This window comes from Kogia breviceps, chromosome X, assembly GCF_026419965.1.
Source record: "Kogia breviceps isolate mKogBre1 chromosome X, mKogBre1 haplotype 1, whole genome shotgun sequence".
Classification (NCBI taxonomy): domain Eukaryota; kingdom Metazoa; phylum Chordata; class Mammalia; order Artiodactyla; family Physeteridae; genus Kogia; species Kogia breviceps.
The window spans coordinates 80,712,876-80,736,247 of record NC_081330.1 but is presented as its reverse complement, the minus strand read 5'-3'; the positions used below and the strand labels follow the sequence as shown (position 1 = coordinate 80,736,247).

Below are 23,372 nucleotides of genomic sequence, written 5' to 3'. Positions count from 1 at the left end.
CACAATGGGGAAAAGATAGTTTCCTCAACAAATGGTTCTGTGGAAACTGGATATTCACATGCAAAGGAATGAAATTGAACTTCTACCTTACACCATACATGAAAAGCAATGCAAAGTGGACTGAAGACTTAAATGTATGACTTGAAACTGTAAAACTCCTAGAAGAAAAGAGGGAAAAATCTTCTTGACAATGATGTCTTGGATATGACACCAAAAGCATAGGCAACAAAGAAAAAGTAGACAAATAGGACTACATCAAACTAAAATGTTTCAGCACAGCAAAGGAAAGAAACAACAGATTAAAAAGGCAATCTGGAATGGAAGAAAATATTTGCAAACCATATATCCAATAAGGGGTTAATTTCCAAAATATATAAGAAACTTCTATACTCAATAGCAAAAAAACCAAATAACTTGATTAAAAATAAGGGGCAAAGGACTTGCATAGACATGTCCTCAAAGAAGTCATATAAATGGCCAACAGGTATATAAAAGGACATCACTAATCATCAGGGAAATGTAAATCTAAACCATAATAAAATATCACCTCACTCCTGTTTAGAGAGCTATTATCAAAGAAACAAAAGATAATAAGTATTGGTAGGAATATGGAAAAACTGGAACCACAGTAAACTGTTGGGAATTAAAATGATTTAGTCATTATGGAAAACATTATGAAGGTTCCTCATAAAATTAAAAATAGAACTACCATATGATCCAGTAATCCCACTTCTTGGTATATATCCAAAATAACTGAAATCAGGATCTTGAAGAGATATCAGTACTCTTAGCTTCACTGCAGCATTATTCCCAATAGCCATGATATGGAAACAATCTAAATGTCTGAGGATGGATAAAAGGATAAAGAAAATGTGGTATATATTTTTGTACACACACACACACACACAGGAATATTATTCAGCCCTAAAAAGGAAGGGAATTCTGCCATATGTGACAGCATGGATGAATCTGGAGGACATTTGCTAATTAAAATAATGCTGTCACAGAAGGACAAACCTTGTATTTGTATGAATATGAGGTATCTAAACTAGTCAAACTCATAGATACAGAGAGCAGGATGGTGATTCTAGAGGCTGGAAGGAGGGAAAAATAGGGAGCTGCTTTTCTATAGCTATAAAGTTCCATTTACACAAGATATGAATAAGTCCTAGAGACTTGTTGTACAATAATGACCCTATGGCTAACATTACTATATAGTGCCCTTAAAAATTTGTGAAAAGTATAGAGCTCATGGTAAGTGTTTTTGCCACTTAAAATAAACAAGAAAGGCTGAGGTCTCCCCCAAGAGAAGAAATTTTGCCTCACAGCTTCAGACTTACAAGCCCTATAGATGACAGCTTTGGCTTATGCCCATGAGTTCAAGCCTGCCCATGATCTTTGATTCCTGACTGTGCCTGGAGTTGCTTAGCCAGGCTTCATAATCACATAAGGCAATTCCTTATAATAAATCTCTTAATAATAATACATCTCCTATTGGTTATGCTTCTCTTGTTGAACCCTGACTGATACAAGGAGTTATACGAGATTCTGTATTCTTCAACTGGAGAGTTACTTATGATAAATTATGTTTGAAAAAGCAAGTTACAGAGTAATATGTATAGTATAATATAATTTTTCTAAATAAAAATAGTCTTATATGTATATATGTTTATATGAGCTTAAGATTAGTACAGAAAGAGGCACACCTAATTAATATTGATTATCTCACACAGCTTAGGAGCAACAGAGAAGGGAAAAGAATGCTAAATTTTATTACATTTCCATATGTGTTTAAACATTTATTATCTCCATGTATTTATTTTTTAATTAAAAAATAATAAAAAACATAAAAATTATGATAAATCCATATGACAGCCATAAAATAATGATTAAAATAGTAAATGATTTAGAGAAATGCTAATGACATAATTTTTAGTGAAAAATAAGGACATAAAATTATATCTATCCATCAAGAAGTGGCAGAAGTTGAAGGAGCCAGATATAAAGATTCAGCCACCCTAGGTTTTTTTTTTTTTAGACACATAGAAAAAAATGATGGGAAGGAAATATATCAAAATGTTTACAAAAGTTTTCTCTGGGTAGTATGTTCATGTGTGATTTTTAGTTTCTTTCTTGTATTTTTTGTGTTTCTTTCCCCAAAATTGCTTATAATGAAAATGATTTACTGTTATAATCAGACCAAAAAACTTAATATTTTTAAAAAGATGGGGCTTCCCTGGTGGCACAGTAGTTGAGAGTCCACCTGCCTATGCAGGAGACGCGGGTTCGTGTCCCGGTCCAGGAAGATCCCACATGCCGTGGAGCGGCTGGGCCTGTGAGCCATGGCCACTGAGCCTGCGCGTCCGGAGCCTATGCTCCACAACAGGAGAAGCCACAAGAGTGAGAGGCCCGTGTATAAAAAAAAAAAAAAAAAAAAAAAAAAAAAAAAAAAAAAAGAAAAGAAAAGTATTTTGGTCTCTAACATGTGCTAACTCTCGTGGTAAGTGCTGGTAAGTGCTGGGAGGTATAATGAACAACACAAACATATTCTATGTTCTATTTAGGAATGGGTGCAGAGAACATTGCACAGGTAACTGAAAAACTACAAGTCTAATAAGTGCTATGTGTGGACATACACTTAGTCTCAGTAGTGGGTGTGGATTAAAAAGAAGATGAACATAAGCTGTCAGGAAGTAATTTCTGGAAGCTTTTCTATTGTGTGGGAACGAGAGGGAATGGTATGAATCTTCAAGTTGATCTAGGGTTTGCAAAAAGCACACTAAGGCAATTCCTCTAATAGCACTAACAACCTAGGCAAGGTGAGAGGTTGCTGGTGCCTGCCATTGGGAGAAGCAGCCAGTAGCATTTCTGTAGTGATTCCATATTATGTCCCAAAGCAGTGCCCATAGGCTGAAAGCAAATTGACTCCAATGGGACTTAAAGTGAATTATCAATATGCACTCTACCCTAAACCTGAGAAAACTAGGATAAGACTAAGCAGTGTCTTTCTGATTATCCTTCCTTGCCTCTGGACCATTTCAATCATTAACACTTCAGATAGGAGAATACATTTGCACCAGGACTCAAATGGTAGGTCCATTTTTCTAGAAGCAGTTTCTACCAACTTGAATATACAGGTGTTTTAAGGTATAATTCTCCACCCTTATAAGTGAGTCAAAAACAGAAACTCTTGTGTCTTCTCATGAAATTTCAAAGCCTGGCTGTTTGGTGTTTTTATGCCAGAAAGGCAGGACCATGAGTAAGAGACCAGATAGTACTTTGTAAACCACAAAGCTAAAGCCTAAATCCCACAGTTGGAAAGCAGCGTAAAAAGTATCTCTACCAGCTATATTCCCTTTGGAAAGGAAAACAACTTATTTCAAGCCAAAGAGTATAGTTTAGTATGATTCCAAATCATGCAAGTGGTCATGGTTTTAGACACTGTTATATTTTCTATAATTTACTTTAAAATACTTTCATAAAGAGTACATGATATATACATGCACATTAATTTTAATCTATACTCTAGGGGCATTTAGTTAACATCTAAAATGCCCTAATCAGGAATATACACTCAGGAGGAGCAGTTCAGTCACCTTAATGCAGGAGGCCTAATTAGCCTAATACATGTTAAAAATGAATTTTCACTGATAAAAAATGAATGTTGTGCAAGATGTGCCCTGGTCACAAAAGTCTTACAGGCACTTTAGCCCTCACAAGAACTAGGTATAAAAATCCAGTGAACCCTACAGCCTATACATACACTTCAGAAGGAAGCCTGAAGTTTAAGATTGAAAATGGGTACTATATTTTGGCCCTTGTCAGAGGATTTTTTCACTAGACTCTGACTAGGAACTTAGCTGAATCCTATATGTTACCAAATCTTCCTCGACTAACCTAACCTTTTCACAGAAGATGCTGTTATGTATCTAAGGACAGAGTTGGGACTTCATTGAAATTACAGAACAGGCTCTATGACTGCTTTTGTGTTTGTTTGCTAATAAATTTTTGTATATTTGGGAGAATCGAGTCTGAGGTTTTATTTCAGTGTAATAATAGTATCTAGTAATGAGAAAGTAGGGGAGACTAACCTCTATCACTTAACTCTGACTAATAGAAACTATTGGTATCTACCAAAAATAACCTAATAATAGTGGACCACCAATGTGGATTAGGTTAGTTTGCAATAAACATCTCTCTGCCTCTGAAAAAATGAAAACTAATTTAACTCACTATGTTCTTCATAGCCATATTCTTCTTTCTCCTCTCAGGTCACTTACCGATTTTTTCATCTTCCTGTACCATTTTCCTCTCTTCTCTGAAAGCCCTGAGCCAGCGTATCTTCTCCTCCAACTTCTTGGCAAAGAATAGGTGTATCTCCTCAGTTTCCTTGTTATGAAGCTTGAAGGCATTTTTCATGCTGACATTGAAGTCATCATCTCTGCCATCTTCAATGTCAACTACCTCATATTTATCCATATCAATGCGGCCTTTGTAGTACAGGATGTCTCTCCGGATCAGGTCCTAGGTAGGAAGAAAGAGAAGGCTTTTTGTTGAAGTTATGTGGAGAGTGGGTATCAGGAGACTTGGCACATGGGCATAGCAGGATGCTAACATTGCCATTGTTCTGGAGTATCAATGAGGGGTGGTTTGGTCTAAATTTGGGCAGGTTAGTTTAGTGTATGACACTAATAGTTGGTTAACTAGATGCTCTTAGAGAAATTCTCTGGCCTACATCCATAGACTTTTTCTCAGACCTCAGCCTCAATCCAAGTATGTGTTTGCAAGACTGCTGATGGGAAGTAGGAAGCAGTAAGCAACACAAGCACAGTTAGCAAGGGATTTTCCTCTTCCAAAATATTTGCAAGCCTTCCATAAGTATGAAATGAACTAGTTGGTTGCCTGCAGTATACTCAGGAATTCAAGCAAGCCAATGAGACTTGCATATCAGAGGGGAGATGAGTGATAATAGTAGCTAGGTGGCCACAGGCTGCTGGCCAGGAAAGATTACTTAGGGAAGGTTGAACATTTAGCACTCTGGGGAGTTTTGGAGAATGCCTAGTCTAGCAGGAGAAATGGGGGAAAAGTGAATAAAGAGTTTCATATATTGACATGGATAAATCTCACAAATCTTATTCTGTGAGAAAAATAAAAGTTGTACTTGGATACAAATAGTATATTTCCTATCTGTTATGATTTTGTTTTGTTCTTGGGTACACAGAATTGAATCCCAATTCTCATTCCATGAGACACTCATCATTACTCAATGCATAGTGCTCTTATTTCTCTATTTGTTTACTTACTTACTTACTTTTAATGATGTATTAAGTTTTGGTGAACCTACTGCTCATTCCAAAAGCTACGATGCCAAGGCAACCTCCATATTGAATCACATGCTCATCATTCCCCTGGTTTCTTTTCTATATAGTTTTATCTCATCTATATCTATTCCATTTATATAAGGTTTAAAAACATACAAAACAAGGCCATCTAATATTTAGTGATACATACATATGTACAATAATTATGTAAAAATATACAACAATGATACATGCCAAATTCAAGAGAGTACAGAGAGGAGAATGGGGACAAGCGAGAAAGAAGGGAAAGGAAGGGAAGAAAAGAGGGAGAGGAGAAAGACTGTATTTGTAATGATTTATTTCTTAAGTTGGATAGTAAGTGCTCATTATATTGTTTTTATATCTTTTTGAATATCAAGAATTTCATAAGTTAAAAAAAGAAAAACAGAGGGGTGGATGAAATGACCTGTGGGTCTGTGGAATGTAAGGTCTGATAATAACTGTTTCACAATGGTCTTTCAGCCCCTCCTCTCAGCACTGCCCTCAGCCTCCCTTGAGAGCACACCAACTGCTGCATGTGATGTGCCTGAGTCTGTCTAAGGAGGGCCCCAGTGAGCCCTGCTCTGACAGATATCTTCTACTAGTAGCAGGGGCCCTTTCTGGCCAACTCTCCCTCCTCTCTGCTTATATTTGGCCTTCTAGACTATCTGATAGAGTCAGAAATGTTCATTAATTTTTATTACCATTACATGGTCTGGTTAAACTATTCCCATTTTACTGAATTGTCTGACATGCCTCACAGTTCGCAGCTGCAGGCTACCTGCAAAGGATTTGCCTTTGGCCACTCACATTCCCAGTCCTAACTCTTCACACTGCATGGTAAACTGGGCTTTTCTGTAGGGCTGGGGAAGGCTGTCTTTAAGGATTCCCAGAATAGCTCTATCAATCTCAAAGCCCCAGGCTGAGAAATACAGGTGTTGATAAATTGCTTTGCAAAAAATAACAATCATGGTGTTCTTCTTCCTTCCATAGTGATTATGCATATAAATAGGCTTTCGAGTACAGATGGGTTCTGATGTGTTGGGTAACCTTGGCATCAAGTTTATAGGAGAGAGATAGGTCTGCTGTACGGAGTGGGACAATGTAGCTCCAAGCTTGTTTCAGAGCCTGGATTCCTTTCACCATGCTCAAAGTGGAAAAGCTCAGTCCTGCCAAAAGGATGTGGTGGTGCCCATGCACTGACTTCCATAATCCCCAGGAACACTTTGTGAAACATATGCATAAAAAGTAGGCCCTGTCAGGCTAATCTAACTACAAAAACAGAACAAGCTGAGGAGAATGGATCAATGTAATCTACTTTGTTCTTATAAAGTCTTGAAACCTGCCTTACAATACATAATACAAATACACACAGACCTGGACCACACTGCTAATAGATGGGTGTCCACCTGGCTAGAACATGGGCAGGCTCAACCTCCCTCTATTTCTAACTTCAGCCTGCAGCTTCCTTTCCCTCTGAGTTGGTATATCACAATCATCGTTAACCTTCAAAATCTTTACTAGTTTCCAAAAATGGAAAGAATGTATATGATCTTGGAGCTAAATTTAAAGCATCAACTGAACCTCCTATTGTTTCTTTAGGTATTTATCAATAATAAGGAAAGAGAGAGAATTCTGTCTTTGTGGCACGGGAGCAGGGCTAGAGAGATGTGTCATTAAAATTCTCCATTTGCCTGCTCTTTCTGGCTCCCCAGAGCATTGAATGTGAGTTTTCAGGCAACAGATTACTCATAAAGCCAAGTGTAGGAATGTGATAGGAATGATTAAGAATGACCCACTGTTCAGAAAATCCAACCAGAAAGGGTAGCTAAGGCCACCAAGCAGCATGGAATGGTGGAAATAACATGAGTTAGAGCCTAAAGTTCTGAGTTTGAATCCTAGCTGCTTAACCTACTAGCTATGTTGTACTGGGCAAATGAATTAACCTCACTGAGCCTCGATTTCCTCAACTATAAAACTAGGAGAGTCATTCTCACCTTGTGAAATTGTTGTAAAGCTCAAATCTAAACTTGCAGTTTCCAGGTCATGAGGCCAGCCTTGTCTGATAAACATGGTGCTGAGCTTTCTTTCTTCTAGATCAGTGTTTCATAGCTCTTTAAAACTCCTTTTGATAAATCTAAAAATCCCACTGCCTCCTTTAATTCATTTAAACTTTCAAAATAAGTTAAATATTGTGACTGAAAAAAAACAAAGCAAAAGTAATTCTGAATATTTTAAATTTACATAGCTACCCCACTGTCTCTGGAAATTCCATATACCCTTTCAGGATAGGGGTGGTGGTAGTGGTGGGTGGCAAATACTGTTTGCCACTCACTCACCAAAATCACAGATCTATACTTAGGTTTACACTAATATCCCCTCCCTGCCCCCAAAGAAGCCTCCTATTCCAATCCTTCCAGACTTCAAGATCAAAATCATACATTCTTCTTCCTCAAAGCAGCCTTCCCTGATTGCACCATCCAGCTCAAGTTACTATGGTTTTCCTTTTCTGAATGCTAGCACTGACTATGAAGACCCTTATACAATTGGCACTCAGTTACCACACTAGTGAATTTGCATTAGTTCTGTTTTAAAGCTTTTAATTTTGTCTGTCCATTCAGGCTGTGCCCAGCACTGAGCCTTCCTTGGTCTTTCCTCACTTAGGAGTTATCCAGGGAAGGACAGCTGATAAAGCCTCGGAGGTTTTTCTGCTCAGCTTCTACACATAACAAGGGGGCAAAGCCCTCCTGTGCCCTAGTTAGCTGTGGTACTATTGGGACCGGAATACCCACATGCCAATTGTTAATGGTGGCCTGAGTGCTTTCAAAGGGACATGGTGAATAGGTGCTCACCACAGATGCTATTTGGGTCATCACAAGTTCTCTGCCTAAATGGGATTGTTTCTAATAGGATGGCAGACTTCCTCCTATTCCTTTCCACTCATCCAAGTTGGAGGACATTAAGGGAGCTAGTGCTTCTCTAGTAGGGCCCTGGAAGTCTGCAGCCAAGCACTCTTGCCCTGGCCCTGGCCCTAGCCATAGCCCCAGCAAGGAGCCCACCCCCATCCCTCACATTACATGACTGAAACAGCTGAGAGCTGTTTGAATTTGGCCTCACTGGGTATTCATGGGGTTTAATAAAACACTGCAGGACATTTTGTACAAATGACAGATGCTACAATCTGGAGAATGCAACTCTTCAGGATTACAGCCTGCCTCACTTGCTTGTCAGTAAGGTTCTCCTTAGCTCTTTAGAGGGGGCTCTGGCTACTCATCCCTAGCCTGACAACCTGTTTTTATCTCAGATACTAGGGAAGGCAAATGGTGCTGGGACTGGATTTGTCTTTATCATTATTGTATTCCAGCATTTATAGTACATATTTAATAATAACAAAATAATAACAACAACAATGAACACTTAACCAACATACATTATGCGCCAGACACTATTCTAAATGCTTTGCATTTCCCCCCAGCTTTACTGAGGTATAATTGACAAAATTGTATATATTTAAGGAGTAATATGTGATGTTTTGATATATGTATGCATTATGAAATTATCACCACAATCAAGCTAATTAACATATCTATCATCTCACATAGTTACCTTTTTTGTGTGATGAGAACACTTCAGATCTATTTTCTTAGGAAATTTCAATTATACAATACAGTGTTGCTAACTATAGTCACCATTTGTACATTAGCTCTCCATAAGTTATTTGTCCTACATAACTGAATGTTTTTACCCTTTGACCAACATCTCCCCATTTCTCCCACCCCCATGAGTCCCTGAAAACCACCATTCTACTCTCTACCTTTATGAGTTGCCCTGTTTTAGATTCCATACATAAGTGAGATAATATGGTATTTGTCTTTCTCTGTCTTATTTTACTTAGCATAGTGTCCTCCAGGTTCATCCATGTTGTTGGATATGGCAGGCTTCCCTTAGTTTTTAATGCTGAATAGTATTACACTATGTGTGTGTGTGTATGACGTTTTCTTTATGTGTTCATCCCTTGGCAGCTACACTTTGCATTTATTAATTTAAATCATCCTGACAACAATCTTACAAGTTAGGTACTAGTATAACCCCATTTTATGAGGAACTGTGGACATAGAGCAGTTAAGAAACTTGCCAAGGAATAAAAGCTGCCATTTATGGCACTGTTGGGCTTTGAGACTAGGCTATCTGACTCTAAAAATCTGCTTGTTTTAACCACCGCATATACTGCCTCCCAATAAAAATGTGCTGAATGAATGATTAGTAACACTGCATATACAGTAATCAATGGCTAATATTTATTAAGCATTTACTGTGTGCCAGGCACTGCAACTGTATTGTCTCATTTACCCCTCACAACCTCCCTTCCATGTAGATACTATTATGGTTCCCATTTTGCAAATGAGGGGATAATAAAAGGCACAGAGAATTTGTCCAAGGTCACACAACTGATGGGAAAAAGGAAATTGGTGGCCTCTTGTCTGGCCCTAGAACCCATGTTCTTGACATTATATTTTACTGCTTCCCACTACTTCAGGTGATTCTCCTCAAAGCCTCCTGAGATGAATTCTGTCATCAGCCTGATTCGTCACTGATAAAAATAAGGAGTTAAAGAACTGGTCCAAGGTTAGACAAATTAGTAAGAGACAGTAGAGTCTAGGACTCAGGTGTTCTGGTTTTAAACCCACTGGTTTTAAAGCAGAAATCTTCTTTCTGCTCTATTCTGTCTCTGATGCTACTGTTGCATTCCTGAGTTGTCCCAAATGGCTCATTCTCCAAGTCTGGCCCTTTAGTGCATGAAGAAATGGTCCAAATGCATAAAGTTCCATGAATAGAAGAAATCCTCTCTCCAGCATCTTTATACTCTGTTTAGTTCTGATTCTCCCAGAATATGGTGAAAGTGACATAAATACTGAGCAGTTATGACACAGAGAACAACAGAGCATGTCCAGACTGGCACAATTGATGATAAATGGGGAAAAGGCTGTTAGGGGCAACTTCAGGGTTGTAGGAATATTGGCGGATGATTGATTGAAGAGAGGTAAAGGGGGCTCTCCTCTCTTCCCCAGTAAAAAGTGAAAGGGAAGAAATGAAAAAAAAATAAATTCTCCAAAGCAACAAAGTAATTTTCAATATAATCATCTCAGGAGGAAAATAACAAAATATATTATTAACCAAAATAGCAGGGCAATAAGATGCAGGGGCGCAGAGACATTAAGGACACCATAAAGGACAAGAATAAAGAGAAAAAAGAGTCTTATCATATTTTTCAAAAGAAAAGTGACAAACAAAGAGGAAAACAGCAAAAATTAAAGAAGGGATCACATAATTAGAAGCTACTGGTGTCATTTCACACCTACTATAATGGCCACTTAAAAAGTATCTTCATATATATATTCACACACATACATGCACACTCTGAAACAAGCTACAAGTTCTTCAAGCTGTTCTAAGTGGTGCATGCAATCCCAACTTCCAATGTGCCAAATGGGGAAGTTTTTGCTTAACTTACTGGGAATTAAAAGAATCTTAAGACTGGATGAGAACTTAGTAACTAGGCCAAGTGATCCCAGGGATCAGATGGGTCTATCAATCTCTCTTATATTATTTCTGGCAGGAAATCATCTAGTACATTTAGGGGTAATCTAGTGACAGAGACCTCACTATCCTACAAGGCTGCTTAGTTCTTTATCGGGGTGGGAGAAGACTAAGTTTAACAAGTACCCACTAGGTGTCAGGCCCTCTGTAAGTCATTTTACATGCATTGACTTCATTTAATCTTCACGAAAATACTGTAGAGTAGTTATTATCTTCATTTTACAGATGATAAAGTTAAGGTGGAGAAAGTGAAGTCATTTGCTTGAAATCACGTAGTTAGTGAGCACTGGAACTAATGGGCCCAAAAGTGTCTGAACATAAATTTTATGCTTTTTCTACCATTCCACATTGCATCTATCTGCAAGGAAACAGGGAAAATCTGAAGTGCCAGGCTGCTGAAATCCTGATATCCTCTGTCTAGTGCAACCCTCTCATCAACTAGTCTAGTTACTGGCAAGATAGAAGCTGAATTTTATGCGACATGACCTGCTCTTAGGAAACCAATGGAGACTCCCTGTCACTGTACCTCCTTTTAAATGTTCACAACTCTTTAATAATCTATTATAGGAGGGACTGTCAAGATGGCAGAGGAGTAAGACGTGGAGATCACCTTCCTTCCCACAAATACATCAAAAATACATCTACATGTGGAACAATTCCTACAGAACACCTACTGAATGCTGGCAAAAGATCTCAGACTTCCCCAAAGGCAAGGAACTCCCAAAGTACCAGGGAAGGGCAAAAGAAAAAAACAGATACAAAATAATAGGGATGGGACCTGCACCTCTGGGAAGGAGCTTGAAGGAGGAAAAGTTTCCACACACTAGGAAGTCTCTTCACTGGCTGATATGGGAGGTGAGTGGGGGAAACTTCAGAGCCATGAAGGAGAGTGCAGCAACAGGGGTGCAGAGGGCAAAGCGGAGAGATTCCCGCACGGAAGATCGATGCTGACCAGCACTCACCAGCCTGAGAGGCTTGTCTACTCACCAGCCAGGGTGGGTGGGGGCTGGGAGCTGAGGCTTGGGCTTCAGAGGTCAGACCCCAGAGAGAGGACTGGGGTTGCTGCGTGAACACAACCTGAAGGGGGCTGGTGCTCCACAACTAGCCAGGAGGGAGTCTGGGAAAAAGTCTGGAACTGCCTAAGATGCAAGGGAACATTGTTTCAGGGTGAGCAAAGAGAGGGGATTCAGAGCACCGCCTAAACCAGCTCCAGAGATGGGTGCAAGCCATGGCTATCAGCTAGGACACCAGAGATGGGCATGAAATGCTAAGGCTGCTGCTGCAGCCACCAAGAAACCTGTGTGCAAGCACAGATCACTATCCACACTTCCCCTCCAGGGAGCCTGGGCAGCCCACTACTGCCAGGGTTCCGGGATCCAGAGAAAACTTCCCTGGGGTAACAAACAGTGTACATCAGGCTGTTGCCATGTCACACCAACCTCTGATGCCGCAGGCTTGCCCTGCATTACGTACCCCTCCCTCCCCTGGCCTGAGTGAGCCACAGCTCCCTAATAAGCTGCTACTTTAACCCCGTCCTGGCTGGGTGGGGAACAGACGCCCTCAGGTGACCTATGTGCAGAGGTGGGGCCAAATCCAGAGCTGAACGCCAGGAGCTGTGCAAACAAAGAAGAGAAAGGGAAATCTACCCCAGCAGCCTCAGGAGCAGCAGATTAAATCTCCACAATCACCTTCATGTACCCTGCAACTGTGGAATACCTGAATAGACAATGAATCATCCAAAAATTGAGGTGGTGGACTTTGGGAGCAACTGTAGAATTGGGGTTTGCTTTCTGCATCTAATTTGTTTCTGGTTTTATGTTTATTTTAGGTTAGTATTTAGATCTAATTATCATTGGTAGATTTGTTTATTGATTTGGTTGCTCTCTTCCTTTTTTTGTATATATATATTTTCCTTTTTCTCTTTTTCTGAGTGTGTATGTGGATGCTTCTTTGTGTGATTTGTCTGTATAGCTTTGCTTTTACCATTTGTCCTAGGGTTCTGTCTGTTGGTTTAAAAATTTTTTTGAATAGTTTTTAGTGCTTGTTATCATTGATAGATTTGTTTTTTGGTTTGCTTGTTCTCTTCTTTCTTCTTTTATATTACTTTTTTAAAATAATATTTTTATTTTAATGACTATATTTTATTTTCTTTCTTTCTTTCTTTCTTCTTTTTTCTCCCTTTCCTTCTGAGCCGAGTGGCTGACAGGGTCTTGGTGCTCGGGCTGGGTGTCAGGCCTGAGCCTCTGAGGTGGGAGAGCTGGGTTCAGGACATTGGCCCACCAGAGAACTTCCAGCCCCATGTAATATTAAAAAGTGAAAGTTTTCACAGAGATCTCCATCTTAACACTAAGACCCAGCTCCACTCAACAACCAGCAATTTGCAGTGCTGGACACTCTATGCCAAACAACTAGCAAGACAGGAACACAACCCCACTCATTAGCAGAGGGGATGCCTAAAATCATAATAAGGTCACAGACATCAAAAAACACACCACCGGACATGGTCCTGCCCACCAAAAAGACAAGATCAAGTCTCACCCACCACAAGACAGGAGCCAGTCCCCTCCACCAGGAATCCTACACAACCCACTCAACCAACCTTACTCACTGAGGGCAGACACCAAAAACAACAGGAACTACGAAACTGCAGCCTGCCAAAAAGAGACCCCAAACACAGTAAGTTAAGCAAAATGAGAAGACAGAGAAATACACAGCAGACGAGGGAGCAAGGTAAAAACCCACCAGACCAAAAAAATGAAGAGGAAATAGGCAGTCTACCTGAAAAAAATTCAGAGTAATGATAGTAAAGATGACCCAAAAGTTTGAAAATAGAATGGAGAAAATACAAGAAACGTTTAACAAGAACCTAGAAGAACTAAAGAGCAAACAAAAAATGATGAACAACACAATAAATGAAATTAAAAATCCTCTAGAAGGAATGAATAGCAGAATAATTGAGGTAGAAGAAAGGATAAGTGACCTGGAAGATAAAAGAGTGGAAATAACTACTGCAGAGCAGAATAAAGAAAAAAGAATGAAAACAATTGAGGACAGTTTCAGAGACCTCTGGGACAACATTATCACACCAACTTTTGTATTACAGGGGTCTCAGAAGAAGAAGAGAAAAAGAACAGGATTGAGAAAATATTTGAAGAGATTATAGTTGAAAACTTCCCTAATATAGGAAAGAAAATAGTCAATCAAGTCCAGAAAGTGCATAGAGTCCCATACAGGATAAATCCAAAAAGAAACACGGCAAGACACATATTAATCAAACTATCAAAAATTAAATACAAAGAAAATATATTAAAAGCAGCAAGGGAAAAACAACAAATAACATACAAGGAAACCCCCATAATGTTAACAGCTGATCATTCAGCAGAAACTCTGCAAGCCAGAAGGGAGTGGCAGGACATATTTAATAAAGTGATGAAATGGAAAAACTTACAATCAAGATTACTCTACCCACCAAGGATCTCATTCAGATTTGATGGAGAAATTAAAAACTTTACAGAGAGGCAAAAGGGAAGACAATTCTGCACCACCAAACCAGCTTTCCAAAAATGCTAAAGGAACTTCTCTAGGAAGGAAACACAAGAGAAGGAAGAGACCTACAATAACAAAACCAAAACAATTAAGGAAATGGTAATAAGAAGATACATATCGATAACTACCTTAAATGTAAAAGGAGTAAATGTTCCAAGGAAAAGACAGAAAGTGGATGAATGGATACAAAAATAAGAACTGTATATATGCTGTCTACAAGACACTCATTTCATACCTAGGGACACATACAGACTGAAAGTGAGGGGATGGAAAAAATATTCCATGCAAATGCAAATCAAAACAAAGCTGAAGTAGCAATTCTCATATAAGACAAAATAGACTTTAAAATGAAGGCTATTAAAAGAAACAAAGGACACTACATAATGATCAAGAGATTAATCCAAGAAGATATAACAATTGTAAATACCTATGCAGCAAACATAGGAGCACCTCAATGCATAAGGCAAATGCTAACAGCCTTTAAAACAGAAACCGACAGTAACACAATTATAGTGGGGGACTTTAACACCCCACTTTCACCAATGGACAGATCATCCAAAAGGAAAATAAATAAGGAAACACAGCTTTAAATGATACATTAAAGAAGATGGACTTAATTGATATTTATAGGACATTCCATCCAAAAACAACAAAATAAACTTAATTCTCAAGTGCTCATGGAACATTCTCCTGGATACATCATATCGTGGGTCACAAATCAAGCCTTGATAAATTTCAGAATATTGAAATCATATCAAGTATCTTTTCCAACCACAACACTATGAGACTAGATATCAATTACAGGAAAAAAATCTGTAAAAAATACAAAGACATGGAGGCTAAACAATACACTACTAAATAACCAAGAGATCACTGAAGAAAGCAAAAAATACTTAGAAAGAAATGAAATGACAATGATAACATGATGCCCCAAAACCTTTGGGATGCAGCAAAAGCAGTTCGAAGAGGGAAGTTTATAGCAATATAATCCTATAACAAGGAACAAGAAAAAAATCCTCAACAAAACACAAGCAAACAGAATCCAACAGCACATTAAAGGGACCATACGCCATGATCAATGGGGTTCATCACAGGAATGCAAGGATTCTTCAATATATGCAAAGCAATCAGTGTTATACACAATACTTTAAAAACTGAAGGATAAAAACCATATGATCATCTCAATAGATGCAGAAAAAAGCTTTTCAGAAAATTCTTCTGCCCATTTATGATAAAAGCCCTCCAGAAAGTAGGCATAAAGGGAACTTACCTCAAAATAATAAAGGCCATATATGACAAACCCACAGCCAGCATCAATCTCAATGGTAAAAAACTGAAACCATTTCCACTAAGATCAGGAACAAGACAAGGTTGCCCACTCTTACCATTATTATGCAACATAGTATTGGAAGTTTTAGCCACAGCAATCAGTGAAAAAAAAAGAAATAAAAGGAATCCAAATCAGAAAAGAAGAACTAAAACTGTCACTGTTTGCAGATGACATGATACTATACATAGAGAAGCCTAAAGATGCTACCAGAAAACTACTAGAGCTAGCCAGTGAATTTGGTAAAGTAGCAGGATATAATACAAATGTACAGTAATCACTTGCATTCCTATACACTAATGATGAAAAATCTGAAAGGGAAATTAAGGAAACACTCTCATTTCCCACTGCAACAAAAAGAATAAAATACCTAGGAATAAGCCTACCTAAGGAGATAAAAGACCTGTATGCAGAAAACTATAAGACACTGATGAAATAAATTAAAAATGATACAAACAGATGGAGAGATATACCGTGTTCTTGGATTTGAAGAATCAAAATTGTGAAAACAACTATACTACCCAAAGCAATCTACAGCTTCAATGCAATCCCTATCAAACTACCACTGGCATATTTTACAGAAGTAGAACAAAAAATTTCACAATTTGTATGGAAACATAAAAGACCCCGAATAGCCAAAGCAATCTTGAGAAAGGAAAACAGTGCTGGAAGAATCAGCCTCCTTTGTTTCAGACTATATTATAAAGCTACACTAATTAAGATAGTATGGTACTGGCACAAATACAGAAATATAGATCAATGGAACATGATAGAAAGCCCAGAGATAAACCCACACACATATGGTCACCTTATCTTTGATAAAGAAGGCAAGAATATACAATTGAGAAAAGACAGCCTCTACAATAAGGTGTTCTGGGAAAACTGGACAGCTACATGTAAAATAATGGAATTCAAACACTCCCTAACAACATACACAAAAATAAACACTAAATGGATTAAAGACCCAAATGTAAGAGCAGACACTATAAAACTCTTAGAGGAAAACATAGGCAGAACACTCTATGACATAAATCACAGCAACATCCTTTTTGACCCACTTCCTTAAGAAATATAAATAAAAATAAACAAATGGGACCTAATGAATCTTAAAAGCTTTTGCACAGCAAAGAAAACCATAAACAAGACCAAAAGACAACCCTCAGAATGGGAGAAAATACTTGCAAATAAGCAACTGACAAAGGATTAACCTCCAAAATATACAAGCTGCTCATGCATCTCAATATCAAAAAACAACCCAATTCAAAAATGGGCAGAAGACCTAAATAGACATTTCTCCGAAGAAGATATACACGTTGCCAACAAACATATGAAAGGATGCTCAACATCGCTAATCGTTAGAGAAATGCAAATCAAACATACAGTGAGATACCACCTCACAGCAGTCAGAATGGCCATCATCAAAAAATCTACAAAGAATAAATGCTAGAGAGGGTGTGGAGAAAAGGCAACCCTCTTGCACTGTTGGTAGGAATGTAAATTGATACAACCACTATGGAGAACAGTATGGAGGTTCCTTAAAAAACTGAAAATACTATTACCATATGACTCAGCTATCCCACTACTGGGCATATACCCTGAGAAAACCATAATTCAAAAACAGTCATGTAGTACAATGCTCATTTCAGCACTATTTACAATAGTCAGGACATGGAAGCAACATAAGTGTCCATCGACAGATGAATGGATAAAGAAGATGTGGCCCATATATACAATGGCATATTACTCACCAATAGAAAGAAACAAAATTGAGTTATTTGCAGTGAGGTGGATGGACTTAGAGACTGTCACACAGAGTGAAGTAACTCAGAAAGAGGCAAACAAATACCATAGGCTAACACATATATGTGGAATAAAAACAATTTGGTTCTGAAGAACCTAGGGGCAGGACAGGAATAAAGATGCAGACATAGAGAATGGAATTAAGGACACAGGGAGTGGGAAGGGTAAGTTGGGATGAAGTGAGAGAGTAGCATTGACATATATACACTACCAAATGTAAAATAGATAGCTAGTGGGAAGCGGCTGCATTGCACAGGGAGATCAGCTCGGTGTTTTGTGTCCCCCTAGAAGGGTGGGATAGGGAGGGTGGGAGGGAGACACAAGAAGGAGGGCATATGGGGAGATATGTGTACATATAGCTGATTCACTTTGTTATACAGCAGAAACTAACACACCATTGTAAAGCAATTATACTCCAATAAAGATGTTAAAAGAATCTATTATAGAATTCTGACAAGCTCAATTGCAATAATGACATAGAGGTTACTAATGAAGAATTTGGAGTCAGCTTGCCTGGATGAAATTCCTGGCTCTATCATTCACTGGATATAATATCACCTTGGGCAAGTTATATAACTTCTCTGTACCTCACTTTACATATATTTAAAATGGGAAAAATAATAGTACCTACGTCATGGGTTTGTTGTGAGGATTAAATTGAGTTAATGAATGTAAAGTCCTTAGAACAGAATCATAGAGGTGCACAATAAGTGTTGATTCATTATTATTTTATTGTCAATCTGTATTTTCTAGAACCTTTTATATTTTGAAAACTGGTACATTTTCCCATCTATAGTGTTGTCATAGATCTCCTGTAACTCATGACTCTGTTGAGTTTACCTACAGCAATTCTGCTGGGGACATCTGAGTATTATTTCATTGCCCAGTGATGTATATATTTTTAAATTACATTACACCTAAATTTCATTAGTCTACAAGCTCTAAGAAGGCAGAGCTGGCTGGCACAGAGCAGGGGTTCAATAATTATAGCATGAAAGACTGAATTCAGAGCACTGAAGTGCTTTCTTACAACCTCAGATACCTTAGTTTTAAATTCCCCCTCAACAGGTTTATGCTTTTTCCCTTGACAGAGAAGTTTTAAGTTCCTGTGTTAATAGTAAATTATTTGTCCCTAGAAGGGAGTTGTCAGACTATCACTTCTTCTTTCTTCTTTTTTTGAAAAGATATTTTTAAATCATTGATATTGTCTTAGAATCTTTAAAAACTAACTTTGACTCATTGTAAGATTCATGAAACTAATCTTTGTCACCCCTATTAAATATCGTATACATATAAAATATTACATATGAATACCTATCCACTTGCTACAAGCCCATGTTTCCTTCTCCTTTTTAAATATGAACTCATCAGAAAGCTTTATGTAGCCACACTTGATTACGTAGCTTTCTTGTCCCCTTTCTTCCCTGTAAAAAGGATTACTGTGCTTTGGGGCCTCCTTTTTTTTTGCGGTACGCAGGCCTCTCACTGTTGTGGCCTCTCTCGTTGCGAAGCACAGGCTCCGGATGCACAGGCTCAGCAGCCATGGCTCACGGGCCTAGCCACTCCGTGGCACGTGGGATCTTCCCGGACCGGGGCACGAACCCGTGTCCCCTGCATCGGCAGGCGGACTCTCAACCACTGCACCACCAGGGAAGCCCTGGGGCCTCTTTTATAACTCTGTGCCTGAGGTGAGTGCCTTACTTGCCCAGCTCTAATCCTGGCCCTTTTCCTTTGTAGATTTCCTTTGCCAAAGATTCTTCATCTCCAGGAAGCTTTCTCCATTTCTTCCAGATCTACCTCAAGAGGAAAGGCTTTTATAGCAATGGCAAGAGGTCCCTCGACCACCCAGCAGACCAAAGACCTTGTCTCTTTCTATACCTTATTTTGGCGCCATGGTCATTTCTCAAAAGTTTACTCCCTATTGCTGAATAGAAAGGCCTATTGCAGGTACCAAAAAGAAATCCTCAACCATAGCCTCAACACAAACACCAGATATAGTTTTAATAGGCTTTGAAAAATCAAACTGTAGCTGCTCATGCTCTGAGAAACCAGAGTCAAGAAGGCCCAGGTATGTGGATAGCTTTTTTTTCTGGAAGGGGGGGCCATGGTTCTTGCTAGAATAAGAAGGCTCCCATTGGAAGAAAGCTATGCTAGCTTCAAGGTTTCTCTTGTTTTTGTCATCCTTGTTGCCTGCTACCCCCATCCTGCCAGCTTGGCTGACTTGGCTTCTGGTTTCTCATTAATCACTGGCTTCTACTAGCCTGGAGCTGACTCTCATTCCATTTTAGCTTTCTGCTGTACCCTGGCTCCTAAACTTGGCTCACTGTCCATGTTGTTTCTTCCCTTTATTTCTAGCCTTTGCCTCACTATTGTGTGTTCTGGCTCCTGGCCCTGTCTCCTATAGCTACTGCTTTGCAAAGCTGAGTTTCACATTTTCCTTAAAGTAATCTCAGCCTTGGCTGACAGATGCTTAAATTAACAGGGTGTGAGTGGTGGGCAACGCTAAAATAAACCAGCTTCCTAATCTCTTTTCTGTGTCTCTCTACAACTGGTTGTTCTGAGTGTAAACATGGCTCAGTGGGAAGAATGAGCACATGCCTGTTGGTGACATGACTGATATGCTGAGAATTCCCTTGGCTACGTAAGTTAACCCTCAAAAATCCTGCCTCCTGATTTGATGGAAGTCTAAGGAAGAGTTGGGGGTAGATAATAAGAGGGCTGGTTGTTTGTCCAAGTTCCAGATTCATAAAAGTTCTCTCTTCCTTGGTCTGGGCCAGGTCCAAACCAAGGCAGTAATTTTCTCCATTAACTAGCCAGCTATCAGTTCCAGAGCTGGCACTTAAAAGCTTATTCCCAAACATTGAGGCAATTTGACTTGAAACTCAATTTGTTCCCTCAATCCACTGTAAAAGGCAAATAGCCAGAGATTTAATGCAAGATGTGGCATACACAGAGAACAAGGGGCTTAAAAACAAATGTGTGGTTCCTGTTCCGGGCTGGAAAAGATGACAGTGTTTAACCTGGTGCTTTATGATTTAGTATTCCCTTTCAGAAGTATTTGCTACTTGGTGAGGAAGAAAACAAAGGGACTGGATTATGGAGAAAGAACCAAGGGTAGGATGGTGAATTTTAAAAGTCACTTTAAGCATTCTTTTGTTTTCCCCTCCTCTTTTACTTTCCCTGGTCCCAAATTCTTCCCAGCCAGTCCCTGGAGCTAAAAGTGATCTGAACTCCCTATCCTAAGGGAGGAGGTGGAGGAAACAGTATCCCATCAGGAGGAATCGGGCTGAGAACATATGCCATCCTCCTACCTGCCAAGGAGAAGATACCAAGAAACAAACACTCATGCTGAGTTAATCACAAGAGCAAGACCTTTTCTCAAATGGATTACAGAGAAGGGAGGGTAAAGAAGAGCACAGTTGAGAGTTATAGGGATGTGACACAACTTGTATAGGAAATGGGTAGGGGAACAGGGAAAATTCCTGTATTACAAAGGTAAGGTACCTTACCTGTAAGAGTAAAGTAGGAGGTCCCTTGTTGGTTCCTAGGGCAGTAAGGGGCCAGATGGTCAAAGCCATTAGAGTAGAAATGGGGGGAGATGCTCAGGGAAGCCACTTACTCACCAACTGGGATAGAAATATTTCAATATTTTTCGCAACTGGTGCAAATCAGCAGGCTATCAGCTCTGGGTCGAAAAGAGTGAGAAAGATCGCCATGAAGGGCAGGAGGGAAAAGTGTATAAAAGATACCAACACAAACTTTACCAATTTCAGAATTTCACTGCCCATAAACCAGCCCTGCTTGTGATATTCATGCCATACCAGTGATCCTGATATGGAATTTCTGCCAATATCTTATCTTGTTTATGCCCAGCAGGGTTAGCCCACTTGGTTGGGAACTGGGGATGATGGAGAGGAAGGGTCTGGTGCCCCCTGGGGTGCCCATCTCCCTCAGGAAAGAAAGGGGTGGGGTTACCTTCTTGCAGAGGACCATCTGGTGGTCAAACAGGAAGAAGACCCGCTGCTGGTTGCGGCCATAGGGCTGGTAGATCCACGCCATCTCCCCAGTGTAGATCAGCTCCGAGCTCCTGTCTAGGATGTCCTCGCCCTGAGAAGGACATGTGATAGTGAGAGGCAGCCAGGCAGGAGGTATGGCCCCTTCACTTGCCTGGAGGCACCTAGAGCTGGGCATAGACTGGGACATGAGGAGGACAGAAAGGGCCTGGTGAGGAAGAAAGGATGGAGGGAGGGACCTCTGGGAATCCCTGAAAGGCTCCATGAGCTATTAAAGACACATACTCTTGTTTACTCTGAGGCCAAATGAGCCCCACCACCCAGGACTGCTATAGTCTTTTGCCAGTAGCTCTCTGGCCCTAGAGGCACCAGCTGCCATGAGGTGTCTGTCTGTCTCTCTCTTATTTTCCCTCTCTCTTTTTCTCTAAATCTCCCTTTCTGCCCCAATCTTTCATCCTAGTTCTAGACTTTTAGTCTCTTTCCTGTACCTGAAGAGTAAAGCCTGAGCAGGTACTAGAAGTCTCTGCTTCCCAAACAAGTAAAACAAGACAGGGAAGGACAAGAAGGAGATGATGTTTAAAGGAGAGAAAGAGAATCCATTCACCCTCTTAAAATTGTTTTTCCTTCCTTTCTCAGTTCATTAAAATCTACTGATTAAACAGGAAATTTCATCACCTTGGTCTGTTATCCAGAAAGCTTGAATAACTTGCTTATCTTTCTTGCTATGTAGAATCAGACATACACCAAAAACACCTAACACCTAGCTAATTCTATTCTACAGAGTTTCCAAGGGCTTTTTATTTATGGGAACTCTGATATGTGGGGGTGTATGTCAGATGTCAAGCCAGAGTTGGCCCTGTTCTTGAGGAGCTTACATCTCAGCAGAGGAGTCTAAAATATGTGTGCTCAGAACTCATGGAATGCAAGGCAAACAATGGGGACAAAAAGAGGTGGCCCCCTGACTCAGGAGAATTAATACTTATTGAGCACCTACAGGGATCAGACATTGTGCTACATACTTTCACTCTGTCTCTTCTGAGCATCACAGAAGCCCAGGGAGGTAGATAGTCTTGCTGTCATCTTTATAGTCTGAGGTACAAAGAGGTCAAGTGATCAGCCACAGTCACCCAGCTAGTTAGATCCACAATCCAACCACAAGTCTGCAGCTCCAGAGAGCGTGCTCACTTTTGCCACTATGTTATACTGACTCTAGGCCAAAAAGTCACTGGAGGGTCAGTCGTTTCCTCTCTCTGGGTCTCAGTTTTCCAGCTGTTAAGTGAGGTATGTGAGGATGATCTCTAAGGTCTTATCCCTGATACTCTAATGCTAAGATCTCAGCCTTGTAATGAAAAGCTTCAAGTCAAATTTAGAGATGGGGTTTCCCGCATCTCCCCAGAAACAATCAGAGGTAAACAGTCTAGGCAGGGCAGTGGCCCAAAGAGAAGGGTAGCAGGAAATCGTATTCTTGAGCATATCACCTTTTTTTTTTTTTCAGTCTAAGGGATGGGAAGAAAAAGGGTAGCACAATGGAAATATTTTCTAATAATACAAACTCAAAAGGAAAGCTCAACTTGAGGACACAGGGAGGGGGAAGGGTAAGCTGGTATGAAGTGAGAGAGTGGCATGGACATATATACACCACCAAATGTAAAATAGCTAGAGGGAAGCAGTCACATAGCACAGGGAGATAAGCTCGGTGCGTTGTGACCACCTAGAGGGGAGGGATAGGGAGGGTGGAGGGAGACGCAA

At 39.7% G+C, this 23,372-nt stretch overlaps 1 protein-coding gene across 11 annotated transcripts in view; it reads right to left on the bottom strand.

The window, feature by feature from the left end:
* ARHGEF9 (Cdc42 guanine nucleotide exchange factor 9) overlaps positions 1-23,372 on the bottom strand; it is a 248,507-nt gene that overhangs the window by 22,723 nt on the left and 202,412 nt on the right. For 10 of the 11 annotated variants that reach the window (XM_059050989.2, XM_067023133.1, XM_067023132.1 and 7 more), the window contains 2 exons: positions 21,586-21,717; positions 4,281-4,524 (listed from right to left, as the gene is read on the bottom strand). In XM_059050989.2, coding sequence (XP_058906972.1) covers positions 4,281-4,524; positions 21,586-21,717 — 376 coding nt within the window. The remainder of the gene's footprint in view (positions 1-4,280; positions 4,525-21,585; positions 21,718-23,372) is intronic. The other variant, XM_067023131.1, reaches the window with a different exon arrangement.